This window comes from Leptopilina boulardi, unplaced genomic scaffold, assembly GCF_019393585.1.
Source record: "Leptopilina boulardi isolate dan_hultmark-lab unplaced genomic scaffold, ZJU_Lbou_2.1 LbouV2_30, whole genome shotgun sequence".
NCBI lineage: Eukaryota > Metazoa > Arthropoda > Insecta > Hymenoptera > Figitidae > Leptopilina > Leptopilina boulardi.
The window spans coordinates 2,649,351-2,672,370 of record NW_026137863.1 but is presented as its reverse complement, the minus strand read 5'-3'; the positions used below and the strand labels follow the sequence as shown (position 1 = coordinate 2,672,370).

Here is a 23,020-nt window from a genome sequence, read left to right as displayed (position 1 = left end):
GATGGCGTGACAGTCTATTTAAAGAATACAAAAATAATAATTATTATATATTATTATATTATTATTATTATTATAAAACTAAATTTTGGTTCTTTGGTAAATTAGTTGAAACTGCACTTACCTGTACTGCGCAAATAAATTCTTTTTGAAATATTAAAAATAAAAATTTTTAATTTAAAAAGAAACTTTTCATTGAGAGAATATCACGAGTTACAAAAAAAAAGTTAAATTACTTTTTTGTTACAGGCGAAAAGCCGTATCAGTGCACGTGGGAAGGATGTACGTGGAAATTTGCTCGCTCGGACGAGCTAACGCGGCATTATCGCAAGCACACTGGACAGAAACCGTTCAAGTGCCATCTTTGCCAACGATCTTTTTCGCGTAGCGATCATTTGTCCCTTCACATGAAGAGGCATTGATGATGGTTTATTCGACTAGTAGCAGTCTACTGATTCAACATGCGCCGACGCTGATGAATACATTCGGGACCTGATGAAAAATCTCCTCTCACTGACCAGAAAGAAATTTTTTTTTTTTTTTCCCCACAACTGCAAATACTCTGGTTCATCTATTTTTTTGGGAGGAGAGAATCTAGCAAAAGAAAATAATAATAAAAACGTTCACTAGGTTTAGAGTTTATTATAATATGCAAGAAAAAAAAAAGAAGAGAGTTATTAATTTTGATTGTTGTGAGGATTGCGCGAACCCTTAGTAAGAAAAAAAAAAAAGAAAAAACTGTTTCTAATGCTGCGAGAGGACCTTCGATCACGTTTTCACTGAATAAATATTAGAAGAAGAAAATTGGTTCCTCAGTGGTGTCGCGAGGAAAATCGAGATCACAAATACAGAAAAAAATTCGAAATACAAATATTGAATTCAAAATCCTTATTATTATCATTCCATCAAAGAATTGTTTTTATTCTGAAAATTTCAATTTTTCTAAACATCAATTTAATTCTCTAATTTTGAAAATATTAAAAAATTAATAATTTGTAACTAAGAAATTTTTTTTGTTTTTTGATTTAAAAAAATTACGTCTGTGATAAGGCTACCTCCTCAAAAAAAAAATATATATATATATAGCATATACCCACTGGGAAATCGATTCTCTCTTACAGAAATCATTAATCAACAACTTTCTATCTATACTTATCAAAATATGTGCACATAAATTGATTGATGATTATCTGCTATATATTTTAAAATGTATATAAATATTTTTCACAATATCGGCCGTCTAATGAAAAAAAAAAAAAAATATCGAAGGTCGCGAAGCGTTCTCGAAGTGCCTTTCGAAAATTGTGCGTCCCCCTTTCCCCCCCCCCTTAAAAAAAGCTTAACTTTCAAATCGTAGCGAACAATTTGGTTGTTGTCGACGATGTAAAAAAAAAAAATTAGCTGTGATGCATTTTCTAAATTTAGCTATTAATATTTATAAAAAAAAAAAATAAATTTTAAGGGAGAATGAAAATTTGTTAACTAATTACTATTTCTGATCGCTCGTCTCAACTAAAAAGTTCGTTAGATAACTTTTTTTTTTTTTTTAAATATTCATAAAGCGTCCAAGACTCATCTAGAAAATTTGTGATCTGCTCTAATATAAATGAGCAGAACTTGCTGCGGGTTCAGCATGATTCAATTTTTTTTTTTTTTTTTTTTTGAAGGAGCATTATTATTATAATTTCTGTTTTCTAGCCAATTTTTTTAATTTGTTGAAATTCCAATTTATTTAATATTTTTTAAATAAGGCCAGCTCAACTAGTCTAGAGCACATTATTATTATAATTATAAATATATATATATATATTGTGAAAAAAATAGAGCCAGTACAGTAAATTTTAAAGGTAGATTTTAATGGGTATAATTATTATTATTATAAGTGATAAAATGATAAATAGAACTCCGAATAACGGAGCTTGGGACTTAGCATGCTCAGTTAAATAAAAAAAAATCGTGATGGTCAAACATTTTCAAATAATCTTTGATAGCATAAAGAAGAAAAAAAAAAATATTCAAAGTGCACAAAGAATTTTGCGTTTTGAAAAAAAGGACAATCATTGATGATCCGCATTGATGAAATTAGATATTCTAAAAAAAAATTCAGTATTATACAAATGTTACATTATAAAATAATGTACATTTAAAAAATTCTTTCCTTTTTTTTTGTGTGTGGCGATAAAAATATGTTTTCCTCTTTTTTCTCCTTTCTTTTATAATAATAATTTTTTAAAAAAAAATTAGGAAAATTTCTATATAGGACTTTATTGATGCCAGTTTATTGAAGAATCTATCATACTATTATATACGTCTTATATCGTTTCTAATATATATATATAGCCTAAAAAGGTGCCAAAGTCGAAGGTGCAATCACAAAAAAAAATGTTCATTGTATTTTCTCTCTAAATCTTAATAAAATTAATCATTTTTTCAAAAAAAATTAGATTTATAAGAAAAAGAACATAAAAATTAGAAAAAAATTTTTTGAATATTAAATTATTATCAATAATATTAATTTTTTATTAAATTATAAATTTATTATTACTAAATAAAAAAATTATTTTATCGATTCTCGACGATTTAGAGAAATAATTTACAAAGCAAAATATTGTCTTTGCACCTTTTTTGCTGATTAGGGAAAAAAAAAAATTTAGATATATATTACCTATGGACTCAATTTTATCAGAAATTTTTCGAAAATTAAGAAAACTATATAGCTTTACTATTATTTTTTTTTGGGGGGGTTTTTTGTTTTAGCGCTAAACATACTGCACATATGTAAATATAACAAACAAGTATGTTATGTACAAAAGCTTACTATTTTTAATTTAAAAAAAAAATAAAAAAAAAAAATTGTTCCACCAAAATGGTTTAAAGGAAAATCAACAAATTAATATATTTTTCATGTATATTTATTTGTAAATCAGAGTTTTTATTTTATTAGATTAATGACGATATAATAATTATGAGCAGAACAATCGCTTATTATTTTAAACCGTTTTTTTAAAAATATATTTACCGAATTGATTTTAAAAATTAAAATAATGAATTAATTAATTCATAAAATAAAATTCAAATATAATTTTCGACTAAATTCCTACTATAGATTGAAATGAATTTTTAAAATAAATTTTAAAACAAATTGCGCTGTTAAATTTTGAAGACTAGTTAATTAATTTAAAATAAATTTAATATTAATTAAAGAATAAATAATAATTTAAAAAAAAAAACTTGACAAAAAATAATTTTAGATAATAATTTCCAATACTAAAATTGCATATAAGCTAACTTATTCACTGTGCTGTGAACGATTCTTCGAACGAGCAATTGTGAAAAGAATTTAAAAAATTCATAGTAAAGATTTTTTTTTTACTTTTAAGTTATTATTTAAAAAAAAAAATTGTCATGAAATGCCAGTTTGTACCAGAGCCAGTTTTATCATTATATTTCATATATATGTGTATAAATTAAACTCGAAAAATGCGGTAAAATATTATAATTACGTGTAGTGCCTTCTAATTTTAAGATGAAAAAAAAAAAAAAAATGGGCGTTATGTTAGATTTTAAGTCTGTTGCTAGTGCCTTAAGAATTTATAAAATCATCAAGTTGGCCACACTTTTTTTTTTTTTCTTAAATTATTTTCAGAAATATAGAAATTTTTTTTGTTTTTGATTTTCAATATTTTTGAAATTTAAAACAAAAATGCTTAGCAAATTTTTGAGAATTAAAAAATCCAATTGGAAAATGCTTGTTTTGGACAAATAGAGAAAATAAAATAATTTTACAAAAACTTTTTTCAACATTTTTTTTTTCCAAAACTATATCTATAAAGAAATAATTTGGTTTTTGATGAAAAAAAAAAGAAAATATATAAAAATAATTTTTCGTAAGGGTTGTTAGTCAAAAATTAAATTTTGTTAAAATTTTACTAAACTGTTACTTTTTATCATAATATTTTATGAAACGGTGAATAAACAAAATTAATAATAAATTAATAATATTGAAAATTCTAGTGTAAAATATAAAAAAATTTCTTTAAGAAAAAATATTGCAAAAATTAAATTTCCGATTTTTTATTTAAAAAAATATTTTTTTTTATTTACGAGTTTTACGAGTTTGGAAAAAAGTATAATGACAATTTTGTTAACTTGTTTTTTTTTATTAAAAAAGAAATTTCATTTTTAAAAACGTATAGAAATACGAAAAAAGGAGCGTCATGCTTTATAAAAAAAAAAAATATATAATTTTTTTTTTTTTTTTTTTGAAAGGCTCCACCCAGAAAAATTAGCATTTCAAGTGCCTTAAGAGACTTTAATAAAAAAAAAATGGCGACGAGATTGATGCAAAACCAATAGAAAATAAAGATGACAAAAAATGCAATTTTTGTATTATAAACAATTGTTGTCATCTTGATTCTCTAATGGTTAAGTACATTTATATATATATATTATGCACTTGTATCGCGCACAATAGATGTATAATGATCCGTCATATCTTTGAAAATATATATATATATATTATAAGTGTACAGAAAAAATTTTCTAGGGAATTTTTGCAATATTAATTCACACGCTTCAATGTCTCCGACTTGACATTGAAATTTTCAATTAAATAATAAGCAATAATAACTTAAGCAAATCATCTCGCGAATTAATTACAAAATTTTCTTTACAAAATAATTTTTTTTAAAAAATGCTCGTTTCGGCGAATCGTTGTTTCGTATATATATATATATTTGCCTAATAATTTTCGACTTATTTCAAATTATAAGAGGATTCACATAATATATATATATATATATATATATATATATATATATATATGTGTAAAAAAAATAAAATACATATATATGTAAAAGACTCAGTCTAGTTGAATAAATTAGCAATTGAAACGAAAATTGAATTCGTTCTAGAATTCAAGACAAAGCGAAAGAATTCTTTAATAAAAGATGATATGATTCTTTTTTTTAAGAGAATTTAAAAAAATAAATAAAATGAAAAAAAAAATCCACAAATCTGCAGTAAAAAAAAAAAAAAAAAGAACACTACTGAAGCATTGCAAAAATCTCTAGGGCCAGTATTTGTACCAATCCTATTTATATATAAAGCACATATATATATAGATTATTGTATCTTATTAAACTGCGATCAAGCTCAAATGCTGAGACACAAACATTTTTTTTTGTGCTTTCCTATACCTACATTAAAAATGATCATTCAATATGCAATATTCATTATTTCCTCTACACTCAGAGAAATGGTATATTTGTCTCCGAGCCTACTAATTCATTTATTTGTTGCAAATATATTTCATTTCATTGAAATAAAAAAATTTATTTGAGTCAAAGAAAAATTTATTTCTGACAAATAAAATTTTTATTTACGCCAAATAAATTAGTTAGTAGTCTCTGAGATAAATATACGTTTATTTAACTCAAATATATTTTATTTGGTTCAAATAAATCATTTCTCTGGATGTATATTGAGGGAAAAAAGCACATTTAGCATTTTTCATATATCTGTTCTTTACTGGGAATAACAATAGTAGTGGGTTAGATGTGGATACTGAAGTATGCGGGATATTATGTCTTTTAAATAATTAAGTATAAGGTGACTAAAAAAAAATATTTCCTTCACATCTGCTTTTATTTAATTTACACATTGCTCTCAAAAAATTTTTTCAACTGATTTGTAATACACAAATTTTTCAAAAAAAAAAAAAAAAAAAAAAAAAACATTACAAAATTTATTATTGATAAATTATTAATAAAGCAGTAAATGACTACTTAATAATAAAAAAAAAAAAAGTTACACCCAGAGTAATTTTTTATTTGAACTAAATATAATATATTTGAGTTAAATAAATGTATATTTGTCTCGCCTATTTATTTGGCGTAAATCAAATTTTTTATTTAAATCAAATAAAAATTTATTTCAATCAAATAAATATTTATTAGCCTGTGAGACAAATATATAATTTCTCTAGGTGTAATAAATTAATTATTTAAATAATTAGTTAATAAAGTAGCTAATTATAAGTAATTAATTATAATTTATAAATATATTTGAAAAAAAATTAAATAAAAGAGGAAAATAAGTAAAGGAAAATATTTTTAAGTCACCCTTGTTATTATTACGATACGAAATATTAGTTGTAAATAGCGTTTACAGATAGCCAATCAAGTGCACGAATCAACAAGAGAGAAAAAAAATAATTTCCCTTTTTTCTCTTCAATTAAAGAAAAAATGGATTTTTTTTCTAAGTTTTTTTTTATTCAAATTTCTATCTTGTTGGATCGAACAGTTCGCTGGTTACCTATTATAATTTTTTTTTTTCATCAATAAACAAAAGGGGCCAGTAATTCTCTCGGATCTCGCACGGATTAACAGGCGCGTGAATAATAAAAAAAAATAAAAAATAAAAAAAAATTCGATTTGAAAAATTGTATTTTATGAAAAGTGACATTTTCCATTTCAAAATTAATCTTTCCGTGAAAAAAAAATAAATAAATTTCACGCGTCATTACATCTAATTATTCTTAAATGTATCGCGAATAATATTCAATATTATTAATATTGAATTTTTAAAAATTAATATAGAAAAAAACATAAACATAAAAAGAAATTCTGCATAGTTGACTAATTTTATGAAATTAATAATTGCGTAATTATTTCTGAGTAAAACAAATAAAAATATCAATGAAATATTAATAAAATTTAATTGATATAGAAATGAATTATATTTAATTTCTTTTTTTTATTAATAATAGATACACCTAGAGAAAAGATCTATTTATCTCAGAGGAAAAAGAAATAATTATTTGTTTGAAATCAATTTTATTTGAGCTAAATAAAATTTTATTTGTGGTAATTAAAATTTTATTTGTGTTAAATAAAATTATATTTGCCCTAAATAAATTTTTTTTCAGCACAATTAAAATGTTATTTAGCACAAATAAATATTTATTTGTTTCAAATCAATTTTATTTCTGCTAAATAAAATTTTATTTGTGCTAAATAAAATTTTCTTTGTGCTGAATGAAATTTTATTTCTGCTGAACAAAATTTTATTTGTGCTAAATAAAATTTTCTTTGTGCTGAATAAAATTTTCTTTGTGCTGAATAAAATTTGATTTGTGCTAAATAAAATTTTATTTGTACTGAATAAAATTTTCTTTGTGCTGAATAAAATTTTATTTGTGCTAAATAAAAATTTCTTTCTGTTGAATAAAATTTTATTTGCGCAAAATAATTTTTTTTTATATATTAAACACATAAAAATTTATTAGACTCTGAGACAATTAAAAATTTTTTTCTGCGGGTGTATCTACTTAATTAATTAAATAAATTTCAATATTACTAATATTGAATAAATTGCGCTTCAACGATAACATACATATAGCGATAATAATATACTACGACTTATTGTATAAATGAAGGCATTATTTTAGCTTTTTACGTTCATTTATTGTAATAAGAATTATTGTTTAAAAAAAACTATACTGAACACATATATAGCCTAATAATAACGGCTATAGGCAAAGGTCAGGTTCATTGGCGGGTAGCAATAATAATTTCCTATATATCATAGATTCATTTTCTTCTCATCTTAATATTATCAACTTATTTGCGAAAGTTTATAAATAATTTATTTATTGCGTGAGAAAAAAACGCCGTCTGTATATTTTTTTTTTTGGTGGGGCGAGAAAGAGAAAAAAAAATAATCGAGCGAGAGCAGAAAGCGGAGCGAATAAAAAAAAAAGAGAGAAAAATGATATATTTATTTTAAAAAAAATATGTCGCGCATGTATGTGGATTTTTTCTATGTTCTGTAAACGCATATATAAATATTAATGAAAGAATGTCAAACGCGTAATATATTGTATAGTTCGATGAACGACCTTCACAGATTCGCATTTTCAGAATCATATATTGTATCATATTATAGAAAAATCAGATGTACGTGCATATTATGAGTATCCGTCACTGCATTAAAATCGCTGAAAGCACAATGCATTAAAATGCGCGTTTCTTTTATGCCAATCACAATCATAATTGCGCGTAGACACAATATTACACCTTTTTTTCACCTTCGATAATTTTACTATTATCGAGATAATGGTTCAATATTTTAGATGTTATTATCATCCTCATTATTACTACTACCACCTCTCTCAATGGTACTATTATGTTTATTACAATATGTCGATAATTATTATTATATTATTATTACTATTATTATATTATTATTATTTTATTATTATTATTATTATTATATTATTATTTTATTATTACTATTATTATTATTATTGCTATTATTATATTATTACTATTATTATAATAATGAATATTATTACTAATGTATTTGGCAGGGTTATGATATTAAAATTGAACGAAAAAATGATATCTGTTGTTTTATTACTTGCCATGATGAAAAAAATAATTGATAAACTAGAAATTAATTTTTATTCATATTTCGTTTCTACTATATGATTTATACATAATTTTGTCTGACTATAACCAAAATTTTATTACATATTCTCAAATTTGAAGAATAAAAATATTATGTCGGAATTAAAATTTTTTTATCAGTCTAAAACCTACTTTTTTATAACTAATGCATAAGATTAATAAAAATATATGATGTCTAAATGCAACATACTTTTACTACTGAACGCTAAATACAAAAAACATTCGAAAAATTCGCCAATAAAAAGAAAAACTTCATACCACCCACATGGAAAGATTCCCCGGAAAGTGCCCCCTGGAGGTTCTATCAGAATTCCGTCGGAATTCCATAGGGGTTCCAAAGAATTTTCGATGCGATTCTGACGGAATTTCGACGGAATTAGGTCTCTAAAAATTTTGAAAAAAATTAATCGAAATTCCGTCGGAATACCATCAGAAATTTTTTTTCTTAGGCAGACTATTTTATAGCAATTTCTTGCACAAAATACACCCCAAAGGGTAGAAAAAAATTGACAGTCCGATCCGAGTAGAGGAACACCAATTTTATGACCATTAAAGCGATTTTCGTAAAAAAAAATTTTTCAAAAAAATTCAATATTTCTTAGGCAGACTATTTTATTGCAATTTCTTGCACAAAATACACCTAATAGTGTAGAAAAAAATTGACAGCCCGATCCGAGTAGAGGAACACCAATTTTATGACCATGAAAGCGATTTTCGTAAAAAAAAATTTTTCAAAAAAATTCAATTTTCCTTAGGCAGACTATTTTATTGCAATTTCTTGCACAAAATACACCCAAAAGAGTAGAAAAAAATTGACAGCCCGATCCGAGTAGAGGAACACCAATTTTATGACCATTAAAGCGATTTTCGTAAAAAAAATTTTTCAAAAAAATTCAATTTTCCTTAGGCAGACTATTTTATTGCATTTTCCTGCACAAAGTACACCCATAAGTGTAGAAAAAAATTGACAGCCCGATCCGAGTAGAGGAACACCAATTTTATGACCATTAAAGCGATTTTCGTAAAAAAAAATTTTTCAAAAAAATTCAATTTTTCTTAGGCAGACTATTTTATTGCAATTTCTTGCACAAAATACACCCAAAAGAGTAGAAAAAAATTGACAGCCCGATCCGAGTAGAGGAACACCAATTTTATGACCATTAAAGCGATTTTCGTAAAAAAAAATTTTTTTAAAAAATTCAATTTTTCTTAGGCAGACTATTTTATTGCAATTTCTTGCACAAAATACACCCAAAAGTGTAGAAAAAAATTGACAGCCCGATCCGAGTAGAGGAACACCAATTTTATGACCATTAAAGCGATTTTCGTAAAAAAAATTTTTCAAAAAAATTCAATATTTCTTAGGCAGACTATTTTATTGCAATTTCTTGCACAAAATACACCTAATAGTGTAGAAAAAAATTGACAGCCCGATCCGAGTAGAGGAACACCAATTTTATGACCATGAAAGCGATTTTCGTAAAAAAAAATTTTTCAAAAAAATTCAATTTTCCTTAGGCAGACTATTTTATTGCAATTTCTTGCACAAAATACACCCAAAAGAGTAGAAAAAAATTGACAGCCCGATCCGAGTAGAGGAACACCAATTTTATGACCATTAAAGCGATTTTCGTAAAAAAAATTTTTCAAAAAAATTCAATTTTCCTTAGGCAGACTATTTTATTGCAATTTCTTGCACAAAACACACCCAAAAGAGTAGAAAAAAATTGACAGCCCGGTCCGAGTAGAGGAACACCAATTTTATGACCATTAAAGCGATTTTCGTAAAAAAAATTTTTCAAAAAAATTCAATATTTCTTAGGCAGACTATTTTATTGCAATTTCTTGCACAAAACACACCCAAAAGAGTAGAAAAAAATTGACAGCCCGATCCGAGTAGAGGAACACCAATTTTATGACCATTAAAGCGATTTTCGTAAAAAAAAATTTTGTTAAAGAATTCAATATTTCTTAGGCAGACTATTTTATTGCAATTTCTTGCACAAAATACACCCAAAAGAGTAAAAAAAATTGACAGCCCGATCCGAGTAGAGGAACACCAATTTTATGACCGTTAAAGCGATTTTCGTAAAAAAAAATTTTTTTAAAAAATTCAATTTTTCTTAGGCAGACTATTTTATTGCAATTTCTTGCACAAAATACACCCAAAAGAGTAAAAAAAATTGACAGCCCGATCCGAGTAGAGGAACACCAATTTTATGACCGTTAAAGCGATTTTCGTAAAAAAAAATTTTTTTAAAAAATTCAATTTTTCTTAGGCAGACTATTTTATTGCAATTTCTTGCACAAAATACACCCAAAAGAGTAGAAAAAAATTGACAGCCCGATCCGAGTAGAGGAACACCAATTTTATGACCATTAAAGCGATTTTCGTAAAAAAAAATTTTTCAAAAAAATTCAATATTTCTGAGGCAGACTATTTTATTGCAATTTCTTGCACAAAATACACCCAAAAGAGTAGAAAAAAATTGACAGCCCGATCCGAGTAGAGGAACACCAATTTTATGACCATTAAAGCGATATTCGTAAAAAAAATTTTTCAAAAAAATTCAATATTTCTTAGGCACACTATTTTATTGAAATTTCTTGCACAAAATACACCCAAAAGAGTAGAAAAAAATTGACAGCCCGATCCGAGTAGAGGAACACCAATTTTATGACCATTAAAGCGATTTTCGTAAAAAAAAATTTTGTTAAAAAATTCAATATTTCTTAGGCAGACTATTTTATTGCAATTTCTTGCACAAAATACACCCAAAAGAGTAAAAAAAATTGACAGCCCGATCCGAGTAGAGGAACACCAATTTTATGACCGTTAAAGCGATTTTCGTAAAAAAAAATTTTTTTAAAAAATTCAATTTTTCTTAGGCAGACTATTTTATTGCAATTTCTTGCACAAAATACACCCAAAAGAGTAGAAAAAAATTGACAGCCCGGTCCGAGTAGAGGAACACCAATTTTATGACCATTAAAGCGATTTTCGTAAAAAAAATTTTTCAAAAAAATTCAATTTTCCTTAGGCAGACTATTTTATTGCATTTTCCTGCACAAAGTACACCCATAAGTGTAGAAAAAAATTGACAGCCCGATCCGAGTAGAGGAACACCAATTTTATGACCATTAAAGCGATTTTCGTAAAAAAAAATTTTTCAAAAAAATTCAATTTTTCTTAGGCAGACTATTTTATTGCAATTTCTTGCACAAAGTACACCCAAAAGTGTAGAAAAAAATTGACAGCCCGATCCGAGTAAAGGAACACCAATTTTATGACCATTAAAGCTATTTTCGTAAAAAAAATTTTTCAAAAAAATTCAATTTTTCTTATGCAGACTATTTTTTTGCAATTTCTTGCACAAAATACACCCAAAAGAGTAGAAAAAAATTGACAGCCCGATCCGAGTAGAGGAACACCAATTTTATGACCATTAAAGCGATTTTCGTAAAAAAAAATTTTTCAAAAAAATTCAATATTTCTTAGGCAGACTATTTTATTGCAATTTCTTGCACAAAATACACCCAAAAGAGTAGAAAAAAATTGACAGCCCGATCCGAGTAGAGGAACACCAATTTTATGACCATTAAAGCGATTTTCGTAAAAAAAAATTTTTCAAAAAAATTCAATATTTCTTAGGCAGACTATTTTATTGCAATTTCTTGCACAAAATACACCCAAAAGAGTAGAAAAAAATTGACAGCCCGATCCGAGTAGAGGAACACCAATTTTATGACCATTAAAGCTATTTTCGTAAAAAAAATTTTTCAAAAAAATTCAATTTTCCTTAGGCAGACTATTTTATTGCATTTTCCTGCACAAAGTACACCCATAAGTGTAGAAAAAAATTGACAGCCCGATCCGAGTAGAGGAACACCAATTTTATGACCATTAAAGCGATTTTCGTAAAAAAAAATTTTTTAGAAAAATTCAATTTTTCTTAGGCAGACTATTTTATTGCAATTTCTTGCACAAAGTACACCCAAAAGTGTAGAAAAAAATTGACAGCCCGATCCGAGTAGAGGAACACCAATTTTATGACCATTAAAGCGATTTTCGTAAAAAAAAATTTTTTTAAAAAATTCAATATTTCTTAGGCAGACTATTTTATTGCAATTTCTTGCACAAAATACACCCAAAAGAGTAGAAAAAAATTGACAGCCCGATCCGAGTAGAGGAACACCAATTTTATGACCATTAAAGCGATTTTCGTAAAAAAAATTTTTTTTTTAAAATTCAATTTTTCTTAGGCAGACTATTTTATTGCAATTTCTTGCACAAAATACACCCAAAAGTGTAGAAAAAAATTGACAGCCCGATCCGAGTAGAGGAACACCAATTTTATGACCATTAAAACGATTTTCGTAAAAAAAATTTTTTTAGAAAAATTCAATTTTTCTTAGGCAGACTATTTTATTGCAATTTCTTGCACAAAATACACCCAAAAGAGTAGAAAAAAATTGACAGCCCGATCCGAGTAGAGGAACACCAATTTTATGACCATTAAAGCGATTTTCGTAAAAAAAAATTTTTCAAAAAAATTCAATATTTCTGAGGCAGACTATTTTATTGCAATTTCTTGCACAAAATACACCCAAAAGAGTAGAAAAAAATTGACAGCCCGATCCGAGTAGAGGAACACCAATTTTATGACCATTAAAGCGATTTTCGTAAAAAAAAATTTTGTTAAAAAATTCAATATTTCTTAGGCAGACTATTTTATTGCAATTTCTTGCACAAAATACACCCAAAAGAGTAGAAAAAAATTGACAGCCCGATCCGAGTAGAGGAACACCAATTTTATGACCATTAAAGCGATTTTCGTAAAAAAAAATTTTTCAAAAAAATTCAATATTTCTTAGGCAGACTATTTTATTGCAATTTCTTGCACAAAATACACCTAAAAGAGTAGAAAAAAATTGACAGCCTGATCCGAGTGGAGGAACACCAATTTTATGACCATTAAAGCGATTTTCGTAAAAAAAAATTTTTCAAAAAAATTCAATATTTCTTAGGCAGACTATTTTATTGCAATTTCTTGCACAAAATACACCCAAAAGAGTAGAAAAAAATTGACAGCCCGATCCGAGTAGAGGAACACCAATTTTATGACCATTAAACCTATTTTCGTAAAAAAAATTTTTCAAAAAAATTCAATTTTCCTTAGGCAGACTATTTTATTGCATTTTCCTGCACAAAGTACACCCATAAGTGTAGAAAAAAATTGACAGCCCGATCCGAGTAGAGGAACACCAATTTTATGACCATTAAAGCGATTTTCGTAAAAAAAATTTTTTTAGAAAAATTCAATTTTTCTTAGGCAGACTATTTTATTGCAATTTCTTGCACAAAGTACACCCAAAAGTGTAGAAAAAAATTGACAGCCCGATCCGAGTAGAGGAACACCAATTTTATGACCATTAAAGCGATTTTCGTAAAAAAAAATTTTTTTTTAAAATTCAATATTTCTTAGGCAGACTATTTTATTGCAATTTCTTGCACAAAGTACACCCAAAAGTGTAGAAAAAAATTGACAGCCCGATCCGAGTAAAGGAACACCAATTTTATGACCATTAAAGCTATTTTCGTAAAAAAAATTTTTCAAAAAAATTCAATTTTTCTTATGCAGACTATTTTTTTGCAATTTCTTGCACAAAATACACCCAAAAGAGTAGAAAAAAATTGACAGCCCGATCCGAGTAGAGGAACACCAATTTTATGACCATTAAAGCGATTTTCGTAAAAAAAAATTTTTCAAAAAAATTCAATATTTCTTAGGCAGACTATTTTATTGCAATTTCTTGCACAAAATACACCCAAAAGAGTAGAAAAAAATTGACAGCCCGATCCGAGTAGAGGAACACCAATTTTATGACCATTAAAGCGATTTTCGTAAAAAAAAATTTTTCAAAAAAATTCAATATTTCTTAGGCAGACTATTTTATTGCAATTTCTTGCACAAAATACACCCAAAAGAGTAGAAAAAAATTGACAGCCCGATCCGAGTAGAGGAACACCAATTTTATGACCATTAAACCTATTTTCGTAAAAAAAATTTTTCAAAAAAATTCAATTTTCCTTAGGCAGACTATTTTATTGCATTTTCCTGCACAAAGTACACCCATAAGTGTAGAAAAAAATTGACAGCCCGATCCGAGTAGAGGAACACCAATTTTATGACCATTAAAGCGATTTTCGTAAAAAAAATTTTTTTAGAAAAATTCAATTTTTCTTAGGCAGACTATTTTATTGCAATTTCTTGCACAAAGTACACCCAAAAGTGTAGAAAAAAATTGACAGCCCGATCCGAGTAGAGGAACACCAATTTTATGACCATTAAAGCGATTTTCGTAAAAAAAAATTTTTTTTTAAAATTCAATATTTCTTAGGCAGACTATTTTATTGCAATTTCTTGCACAAAGTACACCCAAAAGTGTAGAAAAAAATTGACAGCCCGATCCGAGTAAAGGAACACCAATTTTATGACCATTAAAGCTATTTTCGTAAAAAAAATTTTTCAAAAAAATTCAATTTTTCTTATGCAGACTATTTTTTTGCAATTTCTTGCACAAAATACACCCAAAAGAGTAGAAAAAAATTGACAGCCCGATCCGAGTAGAGGAACACCAATTTTATGACCATTAAAGCGATTTTCGTAAAAAAAAATTTTTCAAAAAAATTCAATATTTCTTAGGCAGACTATTTTATTGCAATTTCTTGCACAAAATACACCCAAAAGAGTAGAAAAAAATTGACAGCCGGATCCGAGTAGAGGAACACCAATTTTATGACCATTAAAGCGATTTTCGTAAAAAAAAATTTTTCAAAAAAATTCAATATTTCTTAGGCAGACTATTTTATTGCAATTTCTTGCACAAAATACACCCAAAAGAGTAGAAAAAAATTGACAGCCCGATCCGAGTAGAGGAACACCAATTTTATGACCATTAAAGCGATTTTCGTAAAAAAAAATTTTTTAGAAAAATTCAATTTTTCTTAGGCAGACTATTTTATTGCAATTTCTTGCACAAAGTACACCCAAAAGTGTAGAAAAAAATTGACAGCCCGATCCGAGTAGAGGAACACCAATTTTATGACCATTAAAGCGATATTCGTAAAAAAAAATTTTTCAAAAAAATTCAATATTTCTTAGGCAGACTATTTTATTGCAATTTCTTGCACAAAATACACCCAAAAGAGTAGAAAAAAATTGACAGCCCGATCCGAGTAGAGGAACACCAATTTTATGACCATTAAAGCGATTTTCGTAAAAAAAATTTTTTTTTAAAATTCAATTTTTCTTAGGCAGACTATTTTATTGCAATTTCTTGCACAAAATACACCCAAAAGTGTAGAAAAAAATTGACAGCCCGATCCGAGTAGAGGAACACCAATTTTATGACCATTAAAGCGATTTTCGTAAAAAAAAATTTTTCAAAAAAATTCAATATTTCTTAGGCAGACTATTTTATTGCAATTTCTTGCACAAAATACACCCAAAAGAGTAGAAAAAAATTGACAGCCCGATCCGAGTAGAGGAACACCAATTTTATGACCATTAAAGCGATTTTCGTAAAAAAATTTTTTTTTAAAAAATTCAATATTTCTTAGGCAGACTATTTTATTGCAATTTCTTGCACAAAATACACCCAAAAGAGTAGAAAAAAATTGACAGCCCGATCCGAGTAGAGGAACACCAATTTTATGACCATTAAAGCGATTTTCGTAAAAAAAATTTTTTTAGAAAAATTCAATTTTTCTTAGGCTGACTATTTTATTGCAATTTCTTGCACAAAATACACCCAAAAGAGTAGAAAAAAATTGACAGCCCGATCCGAGTAGAGGAACACCAATTTTATGACCATTAAAGCGATTTTCGTAAAAAAAAATTTTTTTAAAAAATTCAATTTTTCTTAGGCAGACTATTTTATTGCAATTTCTTGCACAAAATACACCCAAAAGAGTAGAAAAAAATTGACAGCCCGATCCGAGTAGAGGAACACCAATTTTATGACCATTAAAGCGATTTTCGTAAAAAAAAATTTTTTTAAAAATTCAATTTTTCTTAGGCAGACTATTTTATTGCAATTTCTTGCACAAAATACACCCAAAAGTGTAGAAAAAAATTGACAGCCCGATCCGAGTAGAGGAACACCAATTTTATGACCATTAAAGCGATTTTCGTAAAAAAAAATTTTTCAAAAAAATTCAATATTTCTTAGGCAGACTATTTTATTGCAATTTCTTGCACAAAATACACCCAAAAGAGTAGAAAAAAATTGACAGCCCGATCCGAGTAGAGGAACACCAATTTTATGACCATTAAAGCGATTTTCGTAAAAAAAAATTTTTTAAAAAAATTCAATTTTTTTTAGGCAGACTATTTTATTGCAATTTCTTGCACAAAATACACTTAAAAGAGTAGAAAAAAATTGACAGCCCGATCCGAGTAGAGGAACACCAATTTTATGACCATTAAAGCGATTTTCGTAAAAAAAATTTTTTTTAAAAAATTCAATATTTCTTAGGCAGACTATTTTATTGCAATTTCTTGCACAAAATACACCCAAAAGAGTAGAAAAAAATTGACAGCCCGATCCGAGTAGAGGAACACCAATTTTATGACCATTAAAGCGATTTTCGTAAAAAAAATTTTTTTTAAAAATTCAATATTTCTTAGGCAGACTATTTTATTGCAATTTCTTGCACAAAATACACCCAAAAGAGTAGAAAAAAATTGACAGCCCGATCCGAGTAGAGGAACACCAATTTTATGACCATTAAAGCGATTTTCGTAAAAAAAATTTTTTTTAAAAAATTCAATATTTCTTAGGCAGACTATTTTATTGCAATTTCTTGCACAAAATACACCCAAAAGAGTAGAAAAAAATTGACAGCCCGATCCGAGTAGAGGAACACCAATTTTATGACCATTAAAGCGATTTTCGTAAAAAAAATTTTTTTTTAAAAATTCAATATTTCTTAGGCAGACTATTTTATTGCAATTTCTTGCACAAAATACACCCAAAAGAGTAGAAAAAAATTGACAGCCCGATCCGAGTAGAGGAACACCAATTTTATGACCATTAAAGCGATTTTCGTAAAAAAAATTTTTTTTAAAAAATTCAATTTTTCTTAGGCAGACTATTTTATTGCAATTTCTTGCACAAAATACACCCAAAAGAGTAGAAAAAAATTGACAGCCCGATCCGAGTAGAGGAACACCAATTTTATGACCATTAAAGCGATTTTCGTAAAAAAAAATTTTTTAGAAAAATTCAATTTTTCTTAGGCAGACTATTTTATTGCAATTTCTTGCACAAAGTACACCCAAAAGTGTAGAAAAAAATTGACAGCCCGATCCGAGTAGAGGAACACCAATTTTATGACCATTAAAGCGATTTTCGTAAAAAAAAATTTTTTTAAAAAATTCAATATTTCTTAGGCAGACTATTTTATTGCAATTTCTTGCACAAAATACACCCAAAAGAGTAGAAAAAAATTGACAGCCCGATCCGAGTAGAGGAACACCAATTTTATGACCATTAAAGCGATTTTCGTAAAAAAAAATTTTTTAGAAAAATTCAATTTTTCTTAGGCAGACTATTTTATTGCAATTTCTTGCACAAAATACACCCAAAAGAGTAGAAAAAAATTGACAGCCCGATCCGAGTAGAGGAACACCAATTTTATGACCATTAAAGCGATTTTCGTAAAAAAAAATTTTTTTTAAAAATTCAATTTTTCTTAGGCAGACTATTTTATTGCAATTTCTTGCACAAAATACACCCAAAAGAGTAGAAAAAAATTGACAGCCCGGTCCGAGTAGAGGAACACCAATTTTATGACCATTAAAGCGATTTTCGTAAAAAAAAATTTTTCAAAAAAATTCAATATTTCTTAGGCAGACTATTTTATTGCAATTTCTTGCACAAAATACACTTAAAAGAGTAGAAAAAAATTGACAGCCCGATCCGAGTAGAGGAACACCAATTTTATGACCATTAAAGCGATTTTCGTAAAAAAAATTTTTTTTAAAAAATTCAATATTTCTTAGGCAGACTATTTTATTGCAATTTCTTGCACAAAATACACCCAAAAGAGTAGAAAAAAATTGACAGCCCGATCCGAGTAGAGGAACACCAATTTTATGACCATTAAAGCGATTTTCGTAAAAAAAAATTTTTTTAAAAAATTCAATATTTCTTAGGCAGACTATTTTATTGCAATTTCTTGCACAAAATACACCCAAAAGAGTAGAAAAAAATTGACAGCCCGATCCGAGTAGAGGAACACCAATTTTATGACCATTAAAGCGATTTTCGTAAAAAAAAATTTTTCAAAAAAATTCAATTTTTCTTAGGCAGACTATTTTATTGCAATTTCTTGCACAAAATACACCCAAAAGAGTAGAAAAAAATTGACAGCCCGATCCGAGTAGAGGAACACCAATTTTATGACCATTAAAGCGATTTTCGTAAAAAAAAATTTTTTAGAAAAATTTAATTTTTCTTAGGCAGACTATTTTATTGCAATTTCTTGCACAAAATACACCCAAAAGAGTAGAAAAAAATTGACAGCCCGATCCGAGTAGAGGAACACCAATTTTATGACCATTAAAGCGATTTTCGTAAAAAAAAATTTTTTTAAAAAATTCAATTTTTCTTAGGCAGACTATTTTATTGCAATTTCTTGCACAAAATACACCCAAAAGAGTAGAAAAAAATTGACAGCCCGATCCGAGTAGAGGAACACCAATTTTATGACCATTAAAGCGATTTTCGTAAAAAAAAATTTTTTTAAAAAATTCAATTTTTCTTAGGCAGACTATTTTATTGCAATTTCTTGCACAAAATACACCCAAAAGAGTAGAAAAAAATTGACAGCCCGGTCCGAGTAGAGGAACACCAATTTTATGACCATTAAAGCGATTTTCGTAAAAAAAATTTTTCAAAAAAATTCAATTTTCCTTAGGCAGACTATTTTATTGCATTTTCCTGCACAAAGTACACCCATAAGTGTAGAAAAAAATTGACAGCCCGATCCGAGTAGAGGAACACCAATTTTATGACCATTAAAGCGATTTTCGTAAAAAAAATTTTTTTTTAAAAATTCAATATTTCTTAGGCAGACTATTTTATTGCAATTTCTTGCACAAAGTACACCCAAAAGTGTAGAAAAAAATTGACAGCCCGATCCGAGTAGAGGAACACCAATTTTATGACCATTAAAGCGATTTTCGTAAAAAAAAATTTTTCAAAAAAATTCAATATTTCTTAGGCAGACTATTTTATTGCAATTTCTTGCACAAAATACACCCAAAAGAGTAGAAAAAAATTGACAGCCCGATCCGAGTAGAGGAACACCAATTTTATGACCATTAAAGCGATTTTCGTAAAAAAAATTTTTTTTTAAAAATTCAATATTTCTTAGGCAGACTATTTTATTGCAATTTCTTGCACAAAGTACACCCATAAGTGTAGAAAAAAATTGACAGCCCGATCCGAGTAGAGGAACACCAATTTTATGACCATTAAAGCGATTTTCGTAAAAAAAAATTTTTCAAAAAAATTCAATATTTCTTAGGCAGACTATTTTATTGCAATTTCTTGCACAAAATACACTTAAAAGAGTAGAAAAAAATTGACAGCCCGATCCGAGTAGAGGAACACCAATTTTATGACCATTAAAGCGATTTTCGTAAAAAAAATTTTTTTTAAAAAATTCAATATTTCTTAGGCAGACTATTTTATTGCAATTTCTTGCACAAAATGCACCCAAAAGAGTAGAAAAAAATTGACAGCCCGATCCGAGTAGAGGAACACCAATTTTATGACCATTAAAGCGATTTTCGTAAAAAAAATTTTTTTTTAAAAATTCAATATTTCTTAGGCAGACTATTTTATTGCAATTTCTTGCACAAAGTACACCCAAAAGTGTAGAAAAAAATTGACAGCCCGATCCGAGTAGAGGAACACCAATTTTATGACCATTAAAGCGATTTTCGTAAAAAAAAATTTTTCAAAAAAATTCAATATTTCTTAGGCAGACTATTTTATTGCAATTTCTTGCACAAAATACACTTAAAAGAGTAGAAAAAAATTGACAGCCCGATCCGAGTAGAGGAACACCAATTTTATGACCATTAAAGCGATTTTCGTAAAAAAAATTTTTTTTAAAAAATTCAATATTTCTTAGGCAGACTATTTTATTGCAATTTCTTGCACAAAATACACCCAAAAGAGTAGAAAAAAATTGACAGCCCGATCCGAGTAGAGGAACACCAATTTTATGACCATTAAAGCGATTTTCGTAAAAAAAATTTTTTTTTAAAAATTCAATATTTCTTAGGCAGACTATTTTATTGCAATTTCTTGCACAAAATACACCCAAAAGAGTAGAAAAAAATTGACAGCCCGATCCGAGTAGAGGAACACCAATTTTATGACCATTAAAGCGATTTTCGTAAAAAAAAATTTTTCAAAAAAATTCAATATTTCTTAGGCAGACTATTTTATTGCAATTTCTTGCACAAAATACACCCAAAAGAGTAGAAAAAAATTGACAGCCCGATCCGAGTAGAGGAACACCAATTTTATGACCATTAAAGCGATTTTCGTAAAAAAAATTTTTTTTAAAAAATTCAATATTTCTTAGGCAGACTATTTTATTGCAATTTCTTGCACAAAATACACCCAAAAGAGTAGAAAAAAATTGACAGCCCGATCCGAGTAGAGGAACACCAATTTTATGACCATTAAAGCGATTTTCGTAAAAAAAATTTTTTTAGAAAAATTCAATTTTTCTTAGGCAGACTATTTTATTGCAATTTCTTGCACAAAATACACCCAAAAGAGTAGAAAAAAATTGACAGCCCGATCCGAGTAGAGGAACACCAATTTTATGACCATTAAAGCGATTTTCGTAAAAAAAAATTTTTTTAAAAAATTCAATTTTTCTTAGGCTGACTATTTTATTGCAATTTCTTGCACAAAATACACCCAAAAGAGTAGAAAAAAATTGACAGCCCGATCCGAGTAGAGGAACACCAATTTTATGACCATTAAAGCGATTTTCGTAAAAAAAAATTTTTTAAAAAATTCAATTTTTCTTAGGCAGACTATTTTATTGCAATTTCTTGCACAAAATACACCCAAAAGAGTAGAAAAAAATTGACAGCCCGATCCGAGTAGAGGAACACCAATTTTATGACCATTAAAGCGATTTTCGTAAAAAAAAATTTTTTAGAAAAATTCAATTTTTCTTAGGCAGACTATTTTATTGCAATTTCTTGCACAAAGTACACCCAAAAGTGTAGAAAAAAATTGACAGCCCGATCCGAGTAGAGGAACACCAATTTTATGACCATTAAAGCGATTTTCGTAAAAAAAATTTTTTTTTAAAATTCAATTTTTCTTAGGCAGACTATTTTATTGCAATTTCTTGCACAAAATACACCCAAAAGTGTAGAAAAAAATTGACAGCCCGATCCGAGTAGAGGAACACCAATTTTATGACCATTAAAGCGATTTTCGTAAAAAAAAATTTTTTTTAAAAATTCAATTTTTCTTAGGCAGACTATTTTATTGCAATTTCTTGCACAAAATACACCCAAAAGAGTAGAAAAAAATTGACAGCCCGATCCGAGTAGAGGAACACCAATTTTATGACCATTAAAGCGATTTTCGTAAAAAAAATTTTTTTAAAAAATTCAATATTTCTTAGGCAGACTATTTTATTGCAATTTCTTGCACAAAATACACCCAAAAGAGTAGAAAAAAATTGACAGCCCGATCCGAGTAGAGGAACACCAATTTTATGACCATTAAAGCGATTTTCGTAAAAAAAAATTTTTTTAAAAAATTCAATTTTTCTTAGGCAGACTATTTTATTGCAATTTCTTGCACAAAATACACCCAAAAGAGTAGAAAAAAATTGACAGCCCGATCCGAGTAGAGGAACACCAATTTTATGACCATTAAAGCGATTTTCGTAAAAAAAATTTTTCAAAAAAATTCAATTTTCCTTAGGCAGACTATTTTATTGCAATTTCCTGCACAAAGTACACCCAAAAGTGTAGAAAAAAATTGACAGCCCGATCCGAGTAGAGGAACACCAATTTTATGACCATTAAAGCGATTTTCGTAAAAAAAAATTTTTTAGAAAAATTCAATTTTTCTTAGGCAGACTATTTTATTGCAATTTCTTGCACAAAGTACACCCAAAAGTGTAGAAAAAAATTGACAGCCCGATCCGAGTAGAGGAACACCAATTTTATGACCATTAAAGCGATTTTCGTAAAAAAAAATTTTTCAAAAAAATTCAATATTTCTTAGGCAGACTATTTTATTGCAATTTCTTGCACAAAATACACCCAAAAGAGTAGAAAAAAATTGACAGCCCGATCCGAGTAGAGGAACACCAATTTTATGACCATTAAAGCGATTTTCGTAAAAAAAAATTTTTCAAAAAAATTCAATATTTCTTAGGCAGACTATTTTATTGCAATTTCTTGCACAAAATACACCCAAAAGAGTA

The 23,020-nt window shown here is 27.5% G+C and overlaps 1 protein-coding gene across 1 annotated transcript in view; it reads left to right on the top strand.

Moving 5' to 3' along the window:
- LOC127282379 (zinc finger protein with KRAB and SCAN domains 8-like) overlaps positions 1–8,401 on the top strand; it is a 248,757-nt gene extending 240,356 nt beyond the window's left edge. Inside the window, exon 7 of the mRNA XM_051306566.1 lies at positions 247–8,401. Coding sequence (XP_051162523.1) covers positions 247–419 — 173 coding nt within the window. The 3' untranslated portion in view covers positions 420–8,401. The remainder of the gene's footprint in view (positions 1–246) is intronic.
- The last annotated feature ends 14,619 nt before the right edge of the window (positions 8,402–23,020 follow it).